This window comes from Lactuca sativa, chromosome 7, assembly GCF_002870075.4.
Source record: "Lactuca sativa cultivar Salinas chromosome 7, Lsat_Salinas_v11, whole genome shotgun sequence".
NCBI classification, from domain to species: domain Eukaryota; kingdom Viridiplantae; phylum Streptophyta; class Magnoliopsida; order Asterales; family Asteraceae; genus Lactuca; species Lactuca sativa.
This window is the reverse complement of record NC_056629.2, coordinates 178,665,024-178,689,978: the sequence shown is the minus strand read 5'-3', so window position 1 is coordinate 178,689,978 and position 24,955 is coordinate 178,665,024. Positions and strand designations below refer to the sequence as shown.

General features: G+C 36.1%; 1 protein-coding gene across 1 annotated transcript; it reads right to left on the bottom strand.

Annotated features, from left to right (window-relative positions):
- Positions 1-8,601: 8,601 nt before the first annotated feature.
- LOC111881395 (uncharacterized) lies at positions 8,602-9,553 on the bottom strand. Its single transcript, XM_023877789.3, has 3 exons — positions 9,398-9,553; positions 9,233-9,311; positions 8,602-9,031 (listed from the first exon to the last, which is right to left on the bottom strand). The coding sequence occupies exons 1-3, from the start codon at positions 9,404-9,406 to the stop codon at positions 8,775-8,777; spliced, it is 345 nt and encodes a 114-aa protein (XP_023733557.1). The 5' UTR covers positions 9,407-9,553; the 3' UTR covers positions 8,602-8,774.
- Positions 9,554-24,955: the final 15,402 nt, after the last annotated feature.

The window sequence follows — 24,955 nt, the reverse complement described above, 5'->3', positions numbered from 1 at the left end:
AATCACTCAAAAAATGGCCAAAAGCTTGAATGAGCACAATGGGGGCTTAGGGTGCGGTGTTCTGAGTGTGAGAGACAGTAAAGGAGCCCTATGAAGAAGAATGAGGCGATTAAATAGTCTCCAAGCCCCGGATTTAGGGTTTTCCTCGCACAGACCCTACTCGCCGAGTCGCCTTGGCCGACTCGCCGAGTTGGTCACTTAATCCTCGACTCGGCTCCCGCTCGGACTCGTTGAGTTCCTCCTTGGACTCGTCGAGTCCCTCCTAAATTTAGGGTTTCCTTTACATACTTGGCTTTCAAAATCTTGGGTGTTACATCTTTTGTGGTTATCAATTGCAGTAAATGGAACAAAGATCATATTATATCTGAAAATCATTAAAATATTTAACATAAATACTAAATGAAAATATTTTAATATATAAATATTAAAGAAATTAAGTATTACTTACTTGTTTGTTTTGTATGTAGCATCGAATGATACCACATCAGAGAATTCTTTGTAGTTTCTTTTTGCTATTGCATCTGCCCAAAACAGTGCCCTTAGCTCATCATCCTCCAATAAGTAATGAAAGGTGAAAGAAGGCACATTTTTACGTCATAGTGTTAAAAGATTTATCAACATATTTGCATCACTATCTCCTATATAGTAGTTTAAGTCTCTTGAAAAAAATTTGTAGTCGATTTTCTTTGCACCTTGTTTACTGTAACCACCCTTTAAACCAGTAACCATGCTATGTGCTTTGCTTGCTCCTATATTTGATGTGCTTAACTTAGTTATAATTTCCTTGTCATAATGATCCAACTTTTTTTTCAACTTTGACATGTGCACTGTACTGTTTGTGTAGAGCTCATGGTTATGTTTTTCAACAAATGAATTAATGAAAATTCAATCAGTATTTTTTTATAAATTTGAAACATATCTTTGCTTCGCAAGACATCATTTGGATTGGATGTTTTCTTTTTTGTCTTCCTTCTACTCCATTCACACTGTCAGTATTTTTCTTATCTGTTTCACCTGCCCTACTACATATCACATACTTGTATTGTAAAATACCATCAATTGTTTTATTTGATGGAAGTCTGCAATCAAATCCTGCTTTCTTTGCATATTTTTGGTAAAACTGAATTTCGTGATCCAATGTTTCAAACACCATATCTTTCTTTGGCAGGAATGATTCATCAACTCTTGGGATCCACTCAATTGTTTTTGTGCCACAAGGAGATTTTACTTCTATGCAGCTTAATTCATCTTCATCTTCTGATTCGAAATGTTTTGCTGCAAATTAAATAATATTAAATCAAATCAAATATAGGAAAACATGTCATTTAAAATCAAAGTAGTATTTTAGCTACAATCAAGATTAATATTAATAGAAACTTACCTTCTTCATTATGATTTGACTTGGATGTTGAAGAAAGTTGCTCATCCTCTTCAATAATATCTTTGAAAAATGGATCTTCAATATATATATCATCATTGTGTATGTTACATTCACTAGATTCTTCATCAACATCACCTTCTAAAATCATATATTCATTTATCATCATTTTATGTAATTAAAATGAAAATAATGTTTGAATACAATTTGATTTACATAGAAATACATATTATTCACATGTGATTGGCATATGAATCAAATATGATTCATATATATATATATATATATATATATATATATATATATATATATATATATATATATATATATATGAATCAAATATGATTCACATATAATTCATATTTGATTCACATATATATGACTATCGTACAAATCAAATATCAATAACATATGACTTGATTAATATATGAATATGTGATTCATATGAATAAATATTATTCATATGTGATTTTAATATGAATATCAATTAAGTAAATTTTAATACCATACGTTAATTCTTAAAAAAATTATGAATCATTACCTGCTAAAAAATTTATGTCGCTTTGCAGATCTTCAATTATTATTTCTAAATCCATTAATTGCTGAAAAACGCTAAATTTACATTCAATAAAACAATATATTAGAAATCCGAATGCTACTGTATTTAAATATCCAAATAAAAAGTAAAATATTCGATAATCTGTTTTTCCTTCATTGATATAATAGTAATGAATGAATCGTATGAATTTTAGATAAGATGGTAAACTTGAAAGAAATCAATGACGAATTGTATGAATTTTGCTTTGAAATCGATCTCGAATTTGCGTTAACAGCGACAACTATTCGATCGATGTAGATTTTCTATGATTTCGTCGTTGATTTTGATAATTTTGAAGGTTAAAAGATGATATTTTGGAAAGAAAATTGTATAGATGTTATAGTTACGTAATTAAAGTAATAAAAAAGTGTAAAAGACAATCTTACCTTTATGATCTTAAATCCAATCCAACAGTTCACTTTTAGTTCTTGGGTTCTCGGAATCTATGAGTTCTCAACCGATCTCAACCATATATATATATATATATATATATATATATATATATATATATATATATATATATATATATATATATATATAGAGAGAGAGAGAGAGAGAGAGATAGAGAAAGAGTTAGGTTCAAATGTTTTCACTATCTATTGTGTGCATGTATGATTGACTATGGACCAATCATTTTAGTTATTTTAAAAAGTAATTTATGTATATTAAATGCTGAAGATGTAATTAATATCCATTATATCTTTAACATGTAATATGCATTAGTTAGTTTCTTAAAATAACTAAAATGATTGGTCCAGAATCAATCATATATGCATATAATAGATAGTGAAAACAAAATAACCTAACCATATATATATATATATATATAATCAAGATAATGACCCACGATATGTTTATATAGTTTTAGGAAGCTTGGTACCCAAGTCACATCTGACTCGACTGATTTGAAATTGCCAATACGAGTGACTCGGCTGAGTAAACTCACATGGAAACAAAACAATACAAAATCTTGACTTATTGACCATCTTGACCCCGAATGAACTGTGTTATCTTCTATAAAGGTTTCAATCTTCTAAAATTACAACTTTTTCATATCGCTCTGATCTTCATGAAATTACAATTGCATCTCCTTGAATCCTCTAAAGCATATTCCAAGCTTTGAACCACTGAAAAATCACATAAAAAGTGTGCAAATCAATAGGTTCCTCAAATTTACGTAAAATAGCCAAAGAATGCAAAATGCATGAGATTTGAATCCAAACTATGATGTAAATGCATGGAATATATGTCCTAAAAATGCATTAACACCTAGTAATGCTACATCGTTGTATTTTGTTTATGTTGCTGAACTTTGGACTCAAATAACAATTTGAATTTAGTAACGATTGTGTGTTGTAAGTGATTTTAAGAAAAGGTCTCGATCAAACATGGCTTCAATTGAAGATGAATTATTATTCTATGAGCCCAAAAATTTGAAGAAACTACCGGTTATTAAATGGGAACTTCTTTGGTAGCGGGCATTAGGGAATTCTAACCTACACTACAAGAAAGTAGAGCATTACCGGCGACAGGCGTCGTCGCTAAAAGTGCGGCTTGTCGCCGCTAAAACGTCGCCGCTGATATTTTGTCGCTATTAATCAAATTGTCACTGCTAATGCGTGTCTGTCATCGCTAAAGACTTGTCGCCGCTAATAAGCTCACGTCGCCGCTAAAGACGTGTCGCTGGTAATAACCTATTGTCGTCACTAAAGGCGTCGCCGGTATTGGTGTTTTACTATATATATATATATATATATATATATATATATATATATATATATATATATATATCACATTAAAGTTAAAAAAAAAAAACTGGTATGATATTAATTAATCTAATCATCCCATTCCAAAATATTAATACAATATCCGTTTAAAATTACTCGTGTGATTTAACATATAACAAAATATCGAAAATACTAGTCTAAAATACTTGCACAAATAAAACATAAAAAAATCCTACAACTATCTACTCGTCATCATCGCTCTCCTCGTCTCCTCCAGTTTCATTTCGTTGTGGCAACGAACGAAACCAATCTTCAAGTGCAGCATTACATGTCGGATCTTTTAACATTGTTTGAAGCATTTTCAACTACAAATAAAACAACATAGTCTTATAAGTTAAAATAGCATTATAACATTCTATATACAAAATATACATTCCACATATTGCGTATAAAACATTATAACATTGTACTATAACTAACAATTACCAAATTTTGAAACTATTACTAAACTAACAATTACCAAAACATTTTAAACAATTACCAAAATTAAATAGTCTTGTCACCTGTAATTGTGGTGGTGGCTGTGTCAGTGGTTGTTCCTGATCGTACATCGACACAACCGTAGAAGGTTTACGCCCGATGCCTCTGATATGGCCACGTCGAACACCTAATATTTTTTCAAAACAATTTTGTGTATCCTTTGGTGTTAGACCGTTGACTTTTGAAGATGCTTGAGTTTGTTGTGCACGGACTCCTTTGTTTGACGCCGAACGCTTTAGAAATTTAGGAGTTTGAAAATGCTCGACTGCTTGCGCCCAATTTTCATGTGACATACCATCGGGGGGGGGGGGGGGGGGGGGGGGGGGTTGGCTAATGCCCTTGGGATATCTATAAGCCCCCCCCCCCCCCCCCCCCACCCGACATTCTCAAAATAAGTATGCGCTTTATTTTTTCGGCCTCTATAAATTCTTTGCAAGGTCGCGTCAATGCTCTGCAACAAATGAGCACGCTTGGGATCCAAGTTAACCTTATCTAAATCAAACTTATTCTACAAATACAAAAAAGTTAGTTAGTTAAATACCAATTAGAACTAAACTTAAAATATTGTCTAAGTTACCTTTTAATGAACCACTGTGGCATTCCTTAAAACGGGGGAAACATTATCCCAACCAGATACGTTCAAAGGGATGTTCATCCATATATACTTCCCAATCTTACGGGTAAACCAATTACCATGGTTCCCGACAGGGGAATATGTCAGCTCCCTATCGAAATCCAAATCTACAGGCTTTCCCTTGTTTGCCCGTATTATCTTTGATAGTTGAATGTTTTTTGCTAGGCCTCTTCTTTTTTAAGGGAGTTCAGTTGAAAAATAAAATTAAAAATATTAATCACGATAGCTTATAATAAATGGATAAAAACATCTAACAAATATATTATAATAAGACTTACCATCATGTTCGTGTTGACCACGACCAAAGCCTACGGGAGGTGGTGGATCCCCGGCTCCATCACCTCCATGTCCTAAACCCATAACATCTGTCATCACGTACAAGAGTATCGCCCAACTAAACCTTATATACAGCCTACAAAATTACAATATGAATAGAATTATAGCAACATATTTTTTTTTTTTCATTTTTTTCAACACATCACATACATAAATACATTTTTTTTTCATTTATTCCACATATTACAAACATAAAAACACACGTTATATATACAAACATAAATACATACATTATATATACAAACATAAATACATACATTTATTCCACGTATTACAAACATAAATACACACGTTCAAAACTCACACATTACATATATATAAATACTTTTTTTTTTGATTTTTTCTACATATATACATACATAAATACATACATTATATATACAAATACACATAAACATGTTTTCTACACATACTCATTATAACATCATACTTTTTTTTTTTCTATTATAGCAACCTAATTTTTTTTTGATTTTTTTTCATATATACTAATTACATATATAATTTCAAAACTCACACATTACATATATAAATACATTTTTTTTTCGATTTTTTCTACATATATACATAGATAAATACATACATTATATATACAAATACACATACTCATTATAACATCATATTTTTTTTTTCTATTATAGCAACCTAATTTTTTTTGATTTTTTTCATACATACTAATTACATATATAATTTCAAAACTCACACATTACATATATAAATACATTTTTTTTTCGATTTTTTCTACATATATACATACATAAATACATACATTATATATACAAATACACATAAACATGTTTTCTACACATACTCATTATAACATCATACTTTTTTTTTTCTATTATAGCAACCAAATTTTTTTTGATTTTTTTCATACATACTAATTACATATATAATTTCAAAACTGACTCATTACACATATAAATACATTTTTTTTTCCGATTTTTTCTACATATATACATACATTATATATACAAATACACATAAACATGTTTTCTACACATACTCATTATAACATCATATATTTTTTTTCTATTATAGCAACCTAATTTTTTTTTGATTTTTTTCATACATACTAATTACACATATAATTTCAAAACTCACACATTACATACATAAATACATTTTTTTTCGATTTTTTCTACATATATACATACATAAATACATACATTATATATACAAATACACATAAACATGTTTTCTACACATACTCATTATAACATCATACTTTTTTTTTCAATTATAGCAACCTAATTTTTTTTGATTTTTTTCATACATACTAATTACATATATAATTTCAAAACTCACACATTACATATATAAATACATTTTTTTTTTCGATTTTTTCTACATATATGCATACATAAATACGTACATTATATATACAAATACACATAAACATGTTTTCTACACATACTCATTATAACATCACACTTTTTATTTTCTATTACAGCAACCTAACTTTTTTTATTTTTTCCATACATACTAATTACATATATAATTTCAAAACTCATGCATTACATATATAAATACATTTTTTTTTCAATTTTTTCCACATATTACATACATAAATACATACATTATATATACAAATAAACATAAACATATTTTCTACACATACTCATTATAACATCATACTTTTTTTCTATTATAGCAACTTAATTTTTTTCATTTTTTTAATACATACAAATTACACATTCACATTCACAAATAACATACACATACAAAAAAAAATACTAATGTAAAAACACACAAATGCATAATACACATATAAACACATTCTATTTATAAAATTGAAAGATGAAAAGGAACCTGTGTAGTCTAATTTCAAAATTTTCCGGCAAAAATTCCACAGATCCGGCAACAACTCCGGTAACAACTCCAACAACAACAAAACCTTAAATTAAAAGGTTAAACTAAGTAAATAAACATCAAAACATAAGAAGAATCGGAAATAGGGAAGAATTTCGACCTTAAATGGGTAAAAATCCCGGAATTGAAGTAGGATCGTCTCCTCTTGGTCGTCAGTAATGGAAGTCTAGGTCGCCGGTATTGGTAGCAACCGAGGTTTGGACGGCGGTGGCTTGTGCAATGGATGTTTGGACGGCGGCGAATGTGGTGTAAGAAAGACCGGCGATGTCGATGAAGAGAATGAGAGAAAAGGCAGAAAGAATACGCAGGAAAGAGCGAACTGGAGGGGTTATCTGCGCGGACTTTTAGCGGCGACGAGTGTGTATTAGCGGCGACGTATGGGTATTAGCGGCGACAAGCCTGGAGGGAAAAGGCAGCGCCTTTTTTCACGCCGTTACAACCGTTCGATTGAATACAGATCGAACGGATAAGGTTCATTTAACGCGGATCGCTACTGTTGAGTATTAGCGGCGACAGTGAGCATTAGCGGCGACATGTAACACGTCATTTACATGTCGCCGCTAATGCCTAGTGTTGCTGCTAAAGCCGTCGCCGCTAATACCCACATTTCTTGTAGTGCTACATCTGACGGAGTGTAAAAGAAAGTATCCATATCCTAAACATGTTGATGTAAACACTTTTAGATCTTTATTATATGATGATTTAATGATAGAACTTAGAGATGTTTGGCTGAGTTTATTAAAGGCTTATTTTTTGAGTTTACTTTTTATAATATCATTTTTCTAGTTTATTTTTTATGATCTCAGTTTATTTATTTTTTTAGTGTAAGTCATAATAAGCTCTTAAGCAGGGACGGACGCAGGAATATATAGTAGGTGTTACCGAGATGAATAGGTATTGCCGATACATGAAAATAGTTTAAAAAAATCGAAAAATTTTACACTGCGGCCAGAAAAGTTAGGGGTTGCCGGTGCCACACCGGAAACCCCTTAAAACCGTCCCTACTCTTAAGTTGGAAAATAAGTCAGAAAAAATACACTTACAAAAAATAAGCTCGAAAAATAAATCCTTAATAAGCTTTGCCAAACACCCCTCATTTTATACACTATGATGGGATTCCATGTGGTGAATGTTAACAGACAAGAAGGGTGGGTATTTACTATGGAGAAATGGTAAATGTATTTTATAATAATGAGCATTTTGTAAATTTAATAGATGAGATTTTATCTTGAACGATAAAGGGACAGAAAAAATGAAACAAAACCAATATTACAGACCAAAAAATAATCTGGCCTAAACCTATGAATATCGAGAACCACATAAACCATATTTCATATTACTTAAAAATAAAAATTTTATATACGTTAAAATTACATGTCGTTCAACTTTTGACGTCTGACCAATTTGGCGCTTAATAACGTTATGAAGTAGTCGCTCTTATCGTCATACACCTAAGGGTAGAGGGACCTATGAGTATCTAAGACTTTTTTATTGCAATAAGATACTTAATAAGCTAAAGTATATAAAGTAGCGCAAAAATTTCCCATATATCACAAACGCAATATTTACATCAAGGGTCTCTCATTTATGCAATGCAAAATTCCCAAATAAAAAGAGATTAAAAATGAAGCTAACTATGAAACAATATAAAACTATTTCTTTCACTCATTTTCATTTGATAAAATCTCAAATCTAATATGCATAGTAAGGCATCCCATAGCTGCCGTAGTAGTATTGGTATGGATTAACTGTAAAATTTAGTGACGCCACCGTGGGATTTGTTTCCTTTTCGGCGGCTGGTTTCTTCTCCTCCACCGGACCAACACTCAGTAGCTCTGTGTATCCAACACCTTTCCTTAGCAAGGTCGTCAGTTCAACTGAGTCAACATCTTCCCCTGTTACAGCGATTTGGGTTTTATCTGATCCAACGAAAGATGCTGATTCCACACCTGTTCATCAAATTTCAGATCATGATTTAGTCAAGTAATTCAATCAATTCCAATTGAGTTTAACAATAATCAGCTACAAAACCCACAATTACAATTGAGGTTCACATTTAGGTTACGAAATTAAAATTAAGCGATTTGTCTGGAACCGAGAGTCCAGTGAAAGTTGCGAAGACGAAAATCAATCACAAAACATGATCTTACCGGAGAGACTAACTGCGATTTTCAGAGCCTTACGGATTTTCTTTTCGTTGTTCATTGTGACCTTCACCACAATCTTTTGCTGTAACACCAATCAATTACACAAATTGAGATTAACTGATTCGAACAAACGTGAAACAGAATTGAACTGAATGAGTAAACATGTACCTTTGCCATTTCTAATTTTCTATGAAGTAGATGACGATTTGACTGTAACGAGTGTATCTGTTTTGGATCTAGAATATTTAGAGAAGACGTGTGAAGAGTGAAAGTACTGAGAGTGTATTTATAGATCGTCCAGGGGTTCGCAGAGGAGGAAGACGACAACGTCAACGCCGTGGGAAGGAAGCTTCGGACTAATTGGATAACTTTTTGGATCCCTCTCACCAACTTCTGCGACTGTAAAGGATATAAAGGCATGTCATTTTCTAGATCATATGCATAATTACTTCTTTTTTTTTCAAACTTTAGTTTACATGCCTTTCATTTACATAAAAGTTTCAAATTACCCCTTTTTGATTTTCTACACCACAATTATTATTTACATATAATAAACCTGACTTACAATAGAGTGAGGCATACACCTTTTTCTTAAATATGTATCTCAAATTTATGTTATTTTCTTATCAACAAATTTAAAATTTAAAAATGACAACTAAGTATGTTACGATCAAATTGGATTATTCTAAACATACGAATTGCTATTTTAAACATACAACCATCATTACCATGCATGGAGTAGGTCTAATTTTCTTCATTTTTTTTATTAAATGTTGTATTATTAAACAATTAGATTTTGGTCAAACAAATGAGATTTTTCACTTACTCTCCTTAAATTTTTATATAAGTTTCAGTTTACACCTTTTACTTATTGAACTTTCAGTTTATAACTTTATATTGTCTTTTTTTTTTTTTTTAAAGCAACTAAAAAAAAGGCTACGTCCAACTAACAAATAAATGAGATCTTTTCTTTTGTGTGTTGTTTTTCTTTTGTTTTTGTTTTTTTTTATAATAATGAATATGTAAATTTGTGAATCAAATACATATGTTTATATATAAAATTCATATTACAATTAAGTTCAATTGGTCTAAAATCAGCATGTTAACGTCTATTATTAGTTGTTAAAAACAACTCATATACGTCTAGTCGAGGATCTTGATACATTGTAGCCTATTTCATTGCCCAAGCATCCCTAGTGTGACAAAATAGTAGGCATCAGATATCCTCCGTTCAATATAACTTCAACATAATGATTACTCCCTCCGTCTTAAAATTATTGTCCACAGACAAAAACATACATATTAAAGAAACATTAATTACCATTAATTTTATACAATAAAATGACAGTTTTGTCTTTAATTTGAATTTGATGTTCCACTAAATACTTCGTTGGTTAAATAATAATAAGGGGTATTTCGGTAAAAATATTAATTATTTTTAGAAGTACACTATTGTTTTGGGACAAAGTTAAAAGGAAAGATGAATTATAATTTCGGGACGGAGGGAGTATTATTTTCATATCCAATGGCTATGGAAACAAATTTATACCACATTAGTGGAAAGATCGAACTTTTAGGTATGTCTGAGTACTGTGATGGTTAAAACATGTATTATAGTACATCTTGAAGCAATAAGGATACATATTTTCGACATTATCATCCAATATTCTCTTGGCATAGGACCGATGAAAAAATTCAAAACATTGAAAATTATGAGACCAATATTTGGTTCCAAAAATGCCACATATTATGGCTTATATTTCTTCAACTCTTCAATTAACTCATTTCGAATATTAGGGTAACAACTTGACACAAATAAATTATTTATAAGAATTTGATTCTTGATAAATATTAATAACTTTTGTTATTAATTGGGAATTATTTATTTCATAAAAATAATAAATTTCTAAGTTAAGTATCATAATATATCATAAGATATGATTTATTAATTCATGTATTTCCTTTTGGACTATAATTACGTTTGTCTTTTAGCTTAATAGATAAGACTATATAACTTATAAAAGTTAAGAGAATTTTTACAAAATTTTGTCTTCTTCTTCACCATAACGTTAGGTTTGGAGAGAGGGTACAGGTAGAAGGATTTTGATTATTATATTAAGATACTCATGCCTCTAAAGTATGTATTGACATAATTATGAAGCAACAGTCTTAAAGTGTCAAGACCCTTGGGATAAAGATTTAAAAGTAAGATGTAACGTCCCGAAATTCAGGTGCATCTCTTAAACCCTTCTTCTTTTCCAAGTTGTCAACTTTAGCTCTTAAAGGAAAGTTATGGCAAATGAGTACATTGGGCGTACTAAAGAGTACGCTGCACGTACTCATACGCTTAAGTTGGATGCGGACTCGCCTAGGTACGTTGGGCGTACCCAAGGTTACGCTGGGCGTAGCCGGCCCGGATGCAAAACCCTAATTTGACTTGAGGACTATAAAAGGAATGATATGGTCTTTTCCTCAACCACCATTTCACAAAGAAAGAAACCCAAAGAGAGCAATACCATCGTTCAAAGCTTGTGTGTGTTTTTGAGCTAGAAAGTGTCTTGGTGTGGTAGTGGAGAAGAAGAGGAAGTTCTTGTGGAGGCTAGAAGTTGGAGTACAAGCTTGGATCCGAGTTCTACAGAGGGTGGAGCTTCACTTGGAGGTAAAAAGCTCAAAGTTTTCCTTATCATTATTGTTTTGTGCTTGATGGACCAACTTTTAGGGTTTTTGGTCCCAAGATGGAGACTTTATGAGCAAATGGCCTCCATAAGCTTAGATCTACCTTATTTCAGTGTGATATACGTTGTGGATTCATAAAAATCCAATCTTGGACGTTAAGATTAAGTCATGCATGAGATTAGGGCTTAATGGGGAAAAGATGTTATATGTTTGAAGTGGTTGGTGACCTTTATAGCCATGCAAGGCTTAAAGGTTTCGACTTTATGACTTAGGAGGCAGTAGAGAGCCTAGATCTATGATATGAGCCCATGACTTAACCTATTCAGACAAAAAAATGAAGAAAGGATGAATCTGGGACTTACGCTGGGCGTAATCCCAGTACGTGTCGCGTAAAAGGTTTGAGACCCCTATTCTTGATCGCCGGAGTACGCCCCGCGTACAAGAGCTGGTACGCGCCGCGTACTGCTCCCTGTTGACTTTCGTTGACTTTTAGGGTTTTAGTCAACATTTGGACTTTTGGGTCGATGAGGGGTAAAATGGTCTTTTACCCTTCTATGGGATTGTAGAAAGGGATTTAATCTAGCCTTTGAGAGCCATTATTTATTTAAGGATATTGTTTATGTGATTAGGCGGGGGCTAGATCAGTATATTTGTGTGCCAGATTATCCGAGTTACCCGAGGTGAGTCTTCTCACTAAACATTACCTAGAGTGGTATCTATGTGTAGACCGGAGGGTCTTGTGTGCTATGTATATGTATGAGATTATGTGTATTGTGATATATGTATGCTATGTGTTGTATAGACCGAACCGGAGGGTCCAACGATATAGACCGGACCAAAGGGTCCAACGGTACAAACCGGACCGAAGGGTCTAACGAGCTATGACCGGACCAGAGGGACCCAACGAGCTATGGGACTAGAGGGTCCCGCTGAGGCACATCGACCGGAGGGTCGTACTGTATCCTCGAGTGGCGTATGTGTTGTTTGTAATATTTTGGGGGACTCACTAAACATTTATGCTTACAGTGTTATGTGTTATGTGTTTCAGGTACTAGCGAGGATCGCGGGAAGGTGCCGACATGATCCGTACACACTGGCAGAGGATTTATTTTATGATCTTGGGATATGTTTTCATCATGATGACATTTGTTGAACATGAGATTTGAGAATATTGAATGAGTTTTATATTGTTTGCAAAATGAAAAATTGTTTTAAATTTTTACGTTGTTACAAGTTGGTATTAGAGTCTTGGTTTGAGGGATTCGGATGCACCTTCAGGCACATCTGAACTCAAATGAGGATTTGAGGAAAATTTTCAGAAAAGAAACAATTTTTCTAAAAGAGTAAAAGATTTTGAGAAAGGCAGAACGAAGCAGTGTGTACGATCAGCCAGCGCCCGAACGGTGATTTCCCAAAATATCCATACATTATGTGTTATGAGATATTATGTGATATGTTATGCATGCTAGAGTAGGCTAGGTATTCATATCTAGGACTAGAGTGGCCTGATTTGTGATGCCTTAGCCTAGGAGATTACTGTTGCTATGAGATACTTCGAGAGCGAGTAGGTAGTAGTGAGGAGCTTATGAGTGATCTGCCGGAAGGTAGCCTATGCTTAGCAAGATATAGAGTACTTGTGAATTAGGATCCTAGGAGAAGGACTTGGGGTGAATGCTGATGCGGTGTGGAAGGTAGTATAGGGCCCGTACTACTGGAAGCACCGGACCAGTGAGCAGTCCAAGTAAGAATCTTTAGGATACTAAGGAACAAGTAGGGTTGAGTTTTCAAGTATGAGTATACTCGAGCGAGTCTCTGATATTTTTATGTTGTATTTCAGAGTCACCACGGTTGTGACACGCCACAGACCAGAGACCAGCGGCGTGAGTGACGAGGAGCTTCGTCAAATGATCCACGATGAGGTGGCTACGACTATCCGCGCTGAGATACCGGAGATGTTTGGGTCTATCAAGACCACTTTGATTGAGACGTTTGACAAGAGACATGCAGCGGTTACTGAAGATGCGACTACTGCAGCTGTTGCTATTGCCAGACCGCAATTGGGTGACTCGTTGCTGTTATGGGAGTTCAGCAACACGAAGCCACTAGAGTTTGATGGGACGTAGGATCTGATTGTTGCGATGAGATGGATTTCTGATATCGATGGATGCTTCTACACTTGCTCGTGTCCAGAGCATCTGAGGGTTCTTTTTGCACTGAACCAGCTTCGCTTGGGGGCGAACGACTGGTGGAAGTTTGTAACAGCAGACTTCACTACTGCAGAGCTTACCGTGGTAACCTAGGAGAGGTTCACCGCTGTAACACCCCGTTCTTAAAATATCTATTGATGGGTTCCCGAGATCAAGAGTAAAGGCGTTTCGGTCTTTCATGAGCAATGAGTTATTATTCGGGAAGGTTTCGGATCAGGTTTTGCTACTAGAAGCGAAGATCTTCTCGCCACCTTTCCGTGGATATAAAGTTCATCAGAATTGGATCTAGAATGAAGGAGTTATGATGCTTTAAAGATATGGACATTTATGGCCCGTAATGGGAAAAAGTGAAGAAAAAGACCATGCATACAAGATGGGACACGCGTGGGTACGCCCAGCATAAGCTGGGTTATGCCCAGTGTAATGGGGCAAGTTGGACGCGGGTGTCAAGGCGTACGCCCAGCGTACGCTCAGAGTCTCAAAACCCTAATTTTTGGGTTAAGCACTATAAAAGGAACATAATGGTTCTCACCCTAGCCTCCATAAACACTCTCTTACCCTTAGAAACCCTAGAGAGCTATCCCACCTCCATTATTGGGTGTGTTTGACCTTGGAGAACCCATTTTGGTGAGTTAAAGCTTGGAACCAAGGAGAAGAAGGTTGGTAAGGAGGAACCTTTGAAGCTAGAGCTTGTAGATCTGGGTTAAGTGCTTCATTTCGGACCTATGCAAGGTAAAAAGTCTTGAGCTTGATGATTAATCTCTTAGATCTCCTCTAGTTCTAGTTTACGGACCTTTTTGGTCCCAAGTTTGGGTTTTGGCGGGTTAAGCTCGTTTCAAAGACCAGGGTTGCCTCCCTTAGAGTCATATGAGTCCCATAAGCAGTAAAGTTCCAACCTTTGGGGTTCTATTAAGCCCATGCATGAGATCTAGTCCTCTTCTTGGATGTAGAAGGTCATTTTGGAAGTTTGAGTTGGTTTGAGCCATATTAAGTCACCAAGTCAGTGACTTTATGGTTTAAGTCGTGAAATAAGACCTGGATCTGAGTTTGTAGCCCTTGGAATGGAGTAGTAACCACTTAATGAGGAAATGACTGAACAGAGCACTATGATGAGCATACGTGCAGGTACGCCCATTGTACTGGTCATAGAGCTGGTACGCTAAGCGTACGTTGAGGTACGCCCCGTGTAATCTATCTGTATGGATCATGATTTTTGGGCCGTGGTTTGGGGTATGTTTGGGTATTTGGGCCTTAGTGGGCCATCAGGAATCATATTATATGGACTAAGGAATATATTGTGGGCTTAGGATGAGGCCCATTAAGGGATTGGGCCCAATGTAGCAAATTGGGCCATTAATGGGCTTGAGAGCTTACCTAGTGTTGGGCCTTAGTCTTGGACCAGATTGAGTTAAGGGTAATTGGTCAATTTACGCTTGGAAGGATAATGTGATTGATCTCATGGTTATTTCTGCTATGTTGGCTAATTCGGGATTTTCGGTGAGTCGGTGATTCAGGAGTCTGCTTTTCAGTTCAGAGTTTCGGCAGTTGCGAGGTGAGTTATCCTCACTATATCGACAGGGTCTAAGGCACCAAGGCTGACCCTTTATCGGATTGTAATCCAGGTATTGTTGTTGTGTTATTGCTTTGCTATGTTTGCATCCTGGTAGTTAGGATGGTATATGTTAGTGACCGGTTAGGTTGGTATCCTGTTTAGAGTATGCTATGTATGTGATCTGCTAGATCGGTTGACTGATGATTAATTGTTATGTGGTTATATGTTTATGTGCACATGGTTGGTTGACTGGGGTTGGGTTGAGGTGGGTCCTGCTTTATGCTGTAGGCCAACATACCCAGGGCGGACCGGATATCTCAAAGGCCCAACGAGTGGTTCGGATAGACTATAGGCCCCACAAGGGCGGACCAGACGTGCCGAGGCTCGGAGAGTGGACCAGGCCAATTGAAGGCCCGGTGCGGGTGGACCAATCATAATGTAGACTCAGAGAGTGGACCAGGTGGGTTGAAGGCCCGGTGCGGGCGGACCAACCACACTCCAGACTCGATGGATATGCCTAGACTCGGAGGGTGGACCAAGTGGACTGAAGGCCCGGTGCGGCAGACCAGTCACACAGTAGACCCGAAGTGCATGGCTGTTCTATGTTCTGTTATGTTATGGCATGTTATGTGTATGGTATATGTGGTTGGTATTTTGGGGGAATCTCACTAAGCTTTCGGGCTTACAGTTGTGGTTTAAAATGTTTCAGGTACTTCAGGAGACCGTGGCAAGGCAAAGGTGTGATCGTACTGCTCCTCATGTTTATGTTTTATGATATGGTTCTGGGAAGACTCTGATAATAATTGTATTGAAAACCTTTTTGTAATAACTTTATGGAATTGGGTTGTTTTTGAAAAGTTTAAACTGGTTAGAATTTTTTTTGGTCGTTACAACCGCAATGTTTCGAGATGAGTATGTTCCCCCTGTGGAGAGGGAACATCTAGCCCAGGAGTTATTGTCCCTCAAGCAGGGAACTGATTCTGTGACAGTGATTACAAGGATGTCTCATGAGAGGGCGTTGTTTTTCCCAGAGCACGTGTCTACTGAGCAGGCACGTATGAGCCGGTACTTGAGCATACTGAGGAGGTATATTCGTGAGTTCGTGGCGAACTTGTTGTTGGATATAGTGTCTAAGTCCATAACTATATTTGGTATGTACTTGACCCGACCCGGCATGGTCCATTTGGGTTGCACTTCACCCGAACAATTTATGGATAATCTTTTGAGAATAGTACAAGTTATGATTTATTAATATATTATAAGTTCTAATATATTAATATAAGATCATATTATTTAATTAGTATTGATCTATAATTAATCTAGGATTAATTTAGAGGTCAAAGATATTACTAATTAATTTGGACTTTTATATTTATATAGTGTGGGCTAATGCTTATTTGGAATGGGCTAGGCTTGCATGGAAAGTCCATGGATACTCCATGGAGCTTTAACCCATGGATCACATGGAAATGAAGAGACATGGGTATTAGGGTTTACATGGATGTAACCCTAATCCACCACACTATATAAAAGAGGCTTTGGTTCTTGAAATCACACTAGTTGAGGTGAGTAAAGCAAGAGGGCCGATTTCAAGATAGTAGTGACTATTCTCTCAAAGTTCCAAGTTTGTGGTGATTTGTGATTTCCATTTGAGGCATCCACACTATTGGTGCTAGGCTCTAAAGCTCCAAGTAATCAACTACTACTACAAGGTAAGTATTTCTACTAGCTTTATTTGATTCATGTTCCCCATGCCATGCTAGTTAGGATATGAACCTTGGAAAAATAATTATTTGCATGTATCTTAGACAAACATAGATCCAAGGTTTATTAGGGTTGCATGTACACTTAGGAAGTGTTAGAATGCTCAAAACCCATCAGTGGTATCAGAGCCAGGTTTGTTTGTTTGATACTTGATGCAAAATATTGGAAAAAGTCGAAAAACTTGCTGTCTTCCTGATGAACTCGCTGAGTCCATGGGGGGGCTCGCCGAGTTCATGTGTATCTTCATCCTACTCGACGAGTAGGTTCGTGCACTCGGCGAGTAGGAGCCACAGAGTGCAGATTTTCGACTTTTGCTGCTGGAAATGGACTAGAAACATTACCCTAAACTGTTTTGGTGTTATAAAACTTGTTTTAGATGGTGTAATGTTTGTTCTAATCCATTTACAATGGCTAATATCAATTTTTCATGATTATATGTGTTCATATGGTCTTGAAACTTTGATATGGATGTTCATTTTCTTGATCTTATGAAGTTAGATGATCATAGAAATTTCTTGTAACCTACTTGGTAGTTTAATTCTTGATCATAATGTGTTTTAATGGAGTCCATAACTTGTCCTCAAGTTATGGAAAACCAAGAGTCACACTTGAATTAAAACCATTAAAAGAACACAAGAGTTAGAAAAATGAAGGTCTTCATTTTTATTACTCTATTTAACTCATAAGTTACAAGAAATGAAAAGTTTTGAAAGTTTACAAAAACTTGCCCTTAGGTTTTGGAACAAGTAAAGTCATATTAAAAACTTTAGTTCCAACCCTTATAATTTTAAAAGTTAAAATTCAACCCTTATACTTATAATATTATAAGTTAATAATATATATATATATATATATATATATATATATATATATATATATATATATATATATATATATATGTATAAGATCAAAGTCGTCTTACCGCTAGTACGCCTCATTCACGAAGCTATTCTATAAGGTGGGTATAAGGTTGTTGCCTATAAAATGGCAACTTAATGGGTGTCCACTCTCACCCACCGCTTACTTAACTGGTGGAGGGTCGTTAGCCGAACAGGTAAGACAAGGACTTATAAATTCTCATTAAAAGTATGATGAATATTATAAAGTAAATAAATGTTTTATTAAATTCCCAATCTTAGTTACTTTAGGAAAAATGTGAATAAGGTGCTAATCCATGAAATTACACTTTACACTTTGTCTAAGTCGTTAGTGGAGCGTGTGTGGTTAACCGGTACACTAACTTGGAATTAACAAGGTAGGTAAAGGGTGACTTAATATTTATCATAGTATCGATGGAGCGTGTGTGGTTAACCGGCACATCGATTGAGGGGTAATTTATTAAGGGTACCAAGTAATTTGCATGGTTACTTCACACCTCGTTTTGTGATCCTCGGCATCCCAGTCACAAAACTTGGAGGGCACACTCGAGATTGAAACATGCCTTTGAAATGTTCATTGAATCTCAAAAGAATCTAGGAGTTTCTAAGAACCAAAATTAAATATTTTTTTAATATTTCGGCTTTGGTGGAATTTAGGGAATCGTCATTCACCTACCTTTCAAATATGTTATTACTTAGACTACGGCGTACCTCTTCTAAGTATAATATATTGTGATTGGGTCCTAGCCTTAATACTACATTTGGGTGTTTTATTAAGGACTATGTCTATATCTAAACTAATCCTTTCTTTCTTCTCTTACAAGATGTCTGCAAACAACGCCGCTTCTGGCTCTAATCCTAGTGGCTCCTTTTCTCTTATGAACTTGTGTGGGAAAGTCACTTTTGATGGATCCAACTTTAATGAATGGATCGGAAACATCAGAATGATTACTCGCTACGAGGACAAGGAATATCTCCTCGATAAGGAGCTTAAGGAGATTGATGAGACAATTGCTACTCCTCAAGAGATCGCTAAGTTTAGGGCACATGAAAGGGATGCCACCAAAGTGGCATGCATCATGATGGCCACTATGACTGCGAATCTCCAAAAATCCTATGAAGATTTCTACCCCTATGAGATGCACCAAGACTTGATGGAAAGATACCATCAAAGTGTTCGTCAAGAGAGGTATGAAATCATCTCCTCCATGATAACAAATCACATGAAGGATGGTGAACCCATCACGGGCCACATGCAGAAAATGCAAAGATTTGTGGACCGTTTGCTGAAGCTAAATGTGAACTTCCCTGAGGAGCTTGCAATAGATATCATTTTGCACTCCTTACCTTCATGTTATGATCAATTCCGCATGACATATCACATGAACAAGGAAGAGGTCACACTCAGAAAACTTCAACGACTCTTAATGACCGCGGAAAGTGGTCTTAAGGGTAAGGCGATTGTTACTCCTACTCCTACCAACACCGCCCCTGTCTTGGCAATCGGGAAAGGACGAGGGAAGAAGAGAAAGAGTTCTTCGAAGGGTACCAAGGTTAGGACCCTTGATGGCTCTTCTTCAAGTGGAACCAAGAAAGGTATCATCACTCCTTCTTCTGACCCAAAAGAGGCTGGATGCTTCTATTGCCATGAAAAGGCGCATTGGAAGCGGAACTGCCCAAAGTACCAGCAAGATGTGAAGGATGGGAAAGTTAAACCCAACCATGCAGGTATTTACACTATCATTTCTAATAACTCACCTAATTCTAACTCTTGGGTCCTTGATACCGGTTGTGGTATTCATATTTGTTGTGACTTGCAGGGACTAAGAAGAAGTGAGAATGTGGAGCAAGGAAGGATAAACTTAATCATGGGGAATAGGAAAGTTACACCTGTCACCAAGATTGGAGTTTATACTTTATCGCTAAGTAGTGGGTTAAATTTAGATTTGAATAGATGTTGTTACTCGCCAAAAATGGCAAGAAATATTATTTCCTTTCATGCATTGTATAAACAAGGGTTTACCTTTTCATTTAATAATGAAGTTGGTTCTATTGATGATTTCTTTAATAATGTTCTTTATTTTAAAGCATTACCTTGTGATGGTGTGTATGAAGCCGTGTCTGTTATAGATAACTTAGGAAATAATGTGACGTGTATTGATTCTATTAATAATGATAACTTGGATAAACCACCATTATGGCATTGTCGTCTTGGACATATAAGCAAGAAACGCATAGGCCAACTCCAAAAGGATGGAGTCTTGGAGTCGTTTGACCTAAATTCAGATGATAGTTGCGAATCATGCTTACTTGGAAAAATGACAAAGTCACCCTTCACAGGCTCTTGTGAGAGGGGTGAAGGTTTGTTGGACCTTGTACACACGGATGTGTGTGGAACATTCAAACATGCCACAAGGGATGCTAATCGTTATTATTTGACTTTTACTGATGATTACAGTAGATATGGATATGTCTAGTTAATCAAGCATAAGTCAGAGACTTTCGAAAGGTTTAAGGAATTTAAATAGGAAGTCGAGAATCAATTGGGCAGGAACATTAAGATGCTTCGATCCGATCGAGGTGATGAGTATCTTAGTTTAGAGTTCCTCGACTATCTTAGGGAATGTGGTATTTTCTCACAATTGACACCTCCCAGGACACCACAGTTGAATGGTGTAGCTGAGGGGCGTAATTGAACCTTGTTGGATATGGTTCGTTCCATGATGATTCGAGCTTCGCTACCAATCTCATTTTGGGGGTATGCCTTAGAGACTGCCACCCATATCCTTAATCTAGTCCCTACAAAGAAAGTTGCCAAAATTCCTCACGAGATGTGGACTGGTAAAGTACCTAAACTAGAACACATCAAGATTTGGGGTTGCGAGGATTTTGTGAGGCGCGAGACTCATGACAAGCTAGAACCCCGAAGCGAGAGGTGTATTTTCATCGGCTACCCACAAAGATCCTTTGGTTACCTCTTCTACAGACCCAGTGATAATGTGGTCTTTGTAGCAAGAAGAGGAGTCTTTCGAGAGAGAGAGTTTATAAGCCAAGGAGACAGTGGGAGGCAAATTGATCTTGAAGAAATTCAAGAGTCAAGTGGTGAAGGAACTTCAAACCCTAGCCCTCAACTTGAGGAGGAAACTCCTGTTGAGCCAATTGACGAGTCTGTACCTCTGAGACGTTCCACGAGAGTTAGGAATGCACCTGAGCATTACTATGGTTTCCATATTACTATAGAAGGTGAGACACTTATTAGTGATGAGACAGTAGTAGGTCTGGATTAGCCTAACAGCTACACGGAAGCCATGGCAGGCCTTGAGGCTGCTAAATGGAAAGAGGCTATGGATAGCGAGATACAGTCCATGTATGACAATCAAGTTTGGAACTTGGTTGACCATGTACCTGATCGTAAGGTAGTTGGGTGCAAATAGATCTTCAAGAAGAAGACCGACATGGATGGTAATGTACACACTTATAAGGCATGACTGGTTGCAAAGGGTTATTCTCAAACTCCGGGAGTTGATTATGATGAAACCTTTTCACCAGTGGCCAAGATAAAGTCTATTAGGTTTCTGTTAGACATTGCTGCATTTCATGACTATGAAATATGGCAAATGGATGTCAAAACCGCTTTCCTTAATGGAAAGTTGGCTGAAGATGTTTACATGGTTCAGCCAGAGGGTTTTGTCAGTACAGAGTACCCCAATAGAGTGTGTAAACTCGAGAAATCCATTTATGGATTGAAACAGGCACCTCGCAGATGGAATCTTTGCTTTGATGAGAAAGTCAAGGAATTTGGATTTTCAAGGAGTGAAGATGAATCTTGTGTCTATATCAAGGCTAGTGGGAGCATAGTCAGTTTTTTGGTACTGTATGTGGATGACATACTACTTATAGGAAATGACATCCCAACCCTGCAGGAAGTAAATTCCTGGCTTGGGAAGTGTTTCGCTATGAAGGAGCTTGGTGAAGTTGCCTATATCCTAGGGATAAGGATTTTGAGAATCAGGAGTAAAAGACTAATTGGACTTAGTCAAAGCACCTATGTTGACAAAGTGTTGAAAAGATTCAACATGCATAACTCCAAGAAAGGTGAGTTACCCATTCAGAGTAACGCCAGATTGAGTAAGACACAAAGCCCTAGTACTGAGGCTGAGGTAGCAGAAATGAGTCGACTACCTTATGCTTCAGTTGTAGGATCGATCATGTATGCTATGACGTGTACTCGACCTGATGTATCTTTCGCTTTGAGCATGGTGAGCAGGTATCAGGGGAACCCTGGCAAGGCACACTGGATTGCAGTAAAGAATATCCTCAAGTACCTGCGAAGGACTAAGGACTGGGTCCTTACCCTTGGTGGGAGTGATAGCTTGAGAGTTGTAGGGTACAGTGATGCTAGCTTTCAGACTGACAGGGATAATTTCCGCTCTCAGTCGGGCTGGGTCTTTACCCTAAACGGAGGGGCAATTACTTGGAAAAGTTCCAAGTAGGAGACAGTGGCTGATTCCACTTGTGAATCAGAGTATATAGCAACAAGCGAGGCAGCAAAGGGGGCTATATGGCTAAAGAACTTCATCGGAGACCTTGGAGTTGTACCAGCTATAAAGGAGCCAATGGAGATTTTCTGTGACAACAATTGTGCGGTTGCCTTTGCCAAGGAACCAAGAGATCATGGAAGATCTAGACACATTGACAGAAAATATCACTTCATCAGACATCGAATAGAAGAAGGAATCCTCGTGGCAAAGAGGGTATCATCGGATGAGAACCCAACAGATCCCCTCACGAAGGGACTGAGTAGGGTTAAGCATCTCCAGCATGCTCGGAGCATAGGGCTGAAGGGTGATATAAGTTTTAGTAGTTAGATAAATTAAGAAATTTGTAAAGTGTAATTGACATCGATGATGAATAAAAGGTGTTTTATTTATGAGTAAAGTGTTGCTATCTCTTGTCGATCGTTTACTATATTTCGTTTGAATTTTTTGACTTCCAAAATAATTATGTTTGATATATCATATTATTCAAACCTCCACAGTCGGTCATATGTCGGAAGTAGGTATGAATCAAGACTGTCATGATTGGTTGCAGAGGTCTAAGTTGTTGGACATGGCTACAACAATCATGAGTGCTCATAAGTTCTGAGCATTGGACTCAACCCTCGCTCACTGGAATCACTTCATAGAATTTTATCTCGAGTGATCGTGAGACGGTAATATCATATAAGTCTTCAAACCTAGAGATATGATTTGTTACTTATGAGTTGGTTATACATTGATTGTACGAAAACGCATTGGTTACTCGATGTTATAAAACGTGCTTTTGTGTGTAATTCAATGAGTGGTAGAATAAACATATGGGTCGAAGTTTATCTGTTCCTTCTAGGATTAGAAGCAATATCTGGGCCCCTCGATGATTTTGTTTTGACCTATATACCGAGCCCGGTCAGAACTAAATTGATGTGTTCAGTTAAGTTCTATGTCAAACAAATCGGAAATCGGGAAACAAATGCTGGACAATAAGTAAGACCATGTTCCATGTATTTGTCCGGCTGATATCTAGAATAGAGGATTATATGATCACTTATCTAAAACGGCACGTTCTAGTTCAACAGAGTTTAAAGAGCTACGATTGCTGATTGGTTCCTGAAGTCATAATTGCAACTATAGTTATTAGACTTATCCAAGTGGGAGACTATTGGATATAGTGTCTAAGTCCATAACTATATTTGGTATGTACTTGACCCGACCCGACATGGTCCATTTGGGTTGCACGTCACCCGAAGTTTATTAATATATTATAAGTTCTAATATATTAATATAAGATCATATTATTTAATTAGTATTGATCTATAATTAATCTAGGATTAATTTAGAGGTCAAAGATATTACTAATTAAATATGGACTTCTATATTTATATAGTGTGGGCTAATGCTTATTTGGAATGGGCTAGGCTTGCATGGGAAGTCCATGGATACTCCATGGAGCTTTAACCCATGGATCTCATGGAAATGAAGAGACATGGGTATTAGGGTTTACATGGATGTAACCCTAATCCACCACACTATATAAAGGAGGCTTTGGTTCTTAAAATCACACTAGTTGAGGTGAGTAAAGTGTGACATCCCAAAATGACGGCCATAAAAGACCGGTTTTGTTTATGCTTTATAAAAATCAAAGTACTTCTTTTAATAAAAATGTTACGGAGTTTGTTCCCAGAAAAACACGATAAATACGTTTTTAAAACATTTTCGAAGAAACGTATTTTGTTCATTTTAAAACATTTGGGATGTCATCGTTAATACATAAACATAAGCATAAACAGAACTTACATTTATTTACACTAGTGATCTACATCTCTTTAAATCTCTCAGTGTAATGTGACTTCATATCAACACCTGTGATATAAATAAACTAAGTGGGTCAGGTTGGGAAACCTGGTGAGTACATAGGGTTTTCAACCCACAATAATATAATTATTATGTTCAAATAATCAAACAATCAACCCAATTACCCATCCCCATTATCTTCTTTATTCTTAAGGATCTACCCTAAGAATCAACCATTCCTCGTTCATACATTCCTAAGGATCATCCTAAGGAATCGACACGAAGTCCATCGTCACCGGGGTTTAGGCACTAAGTCTGCA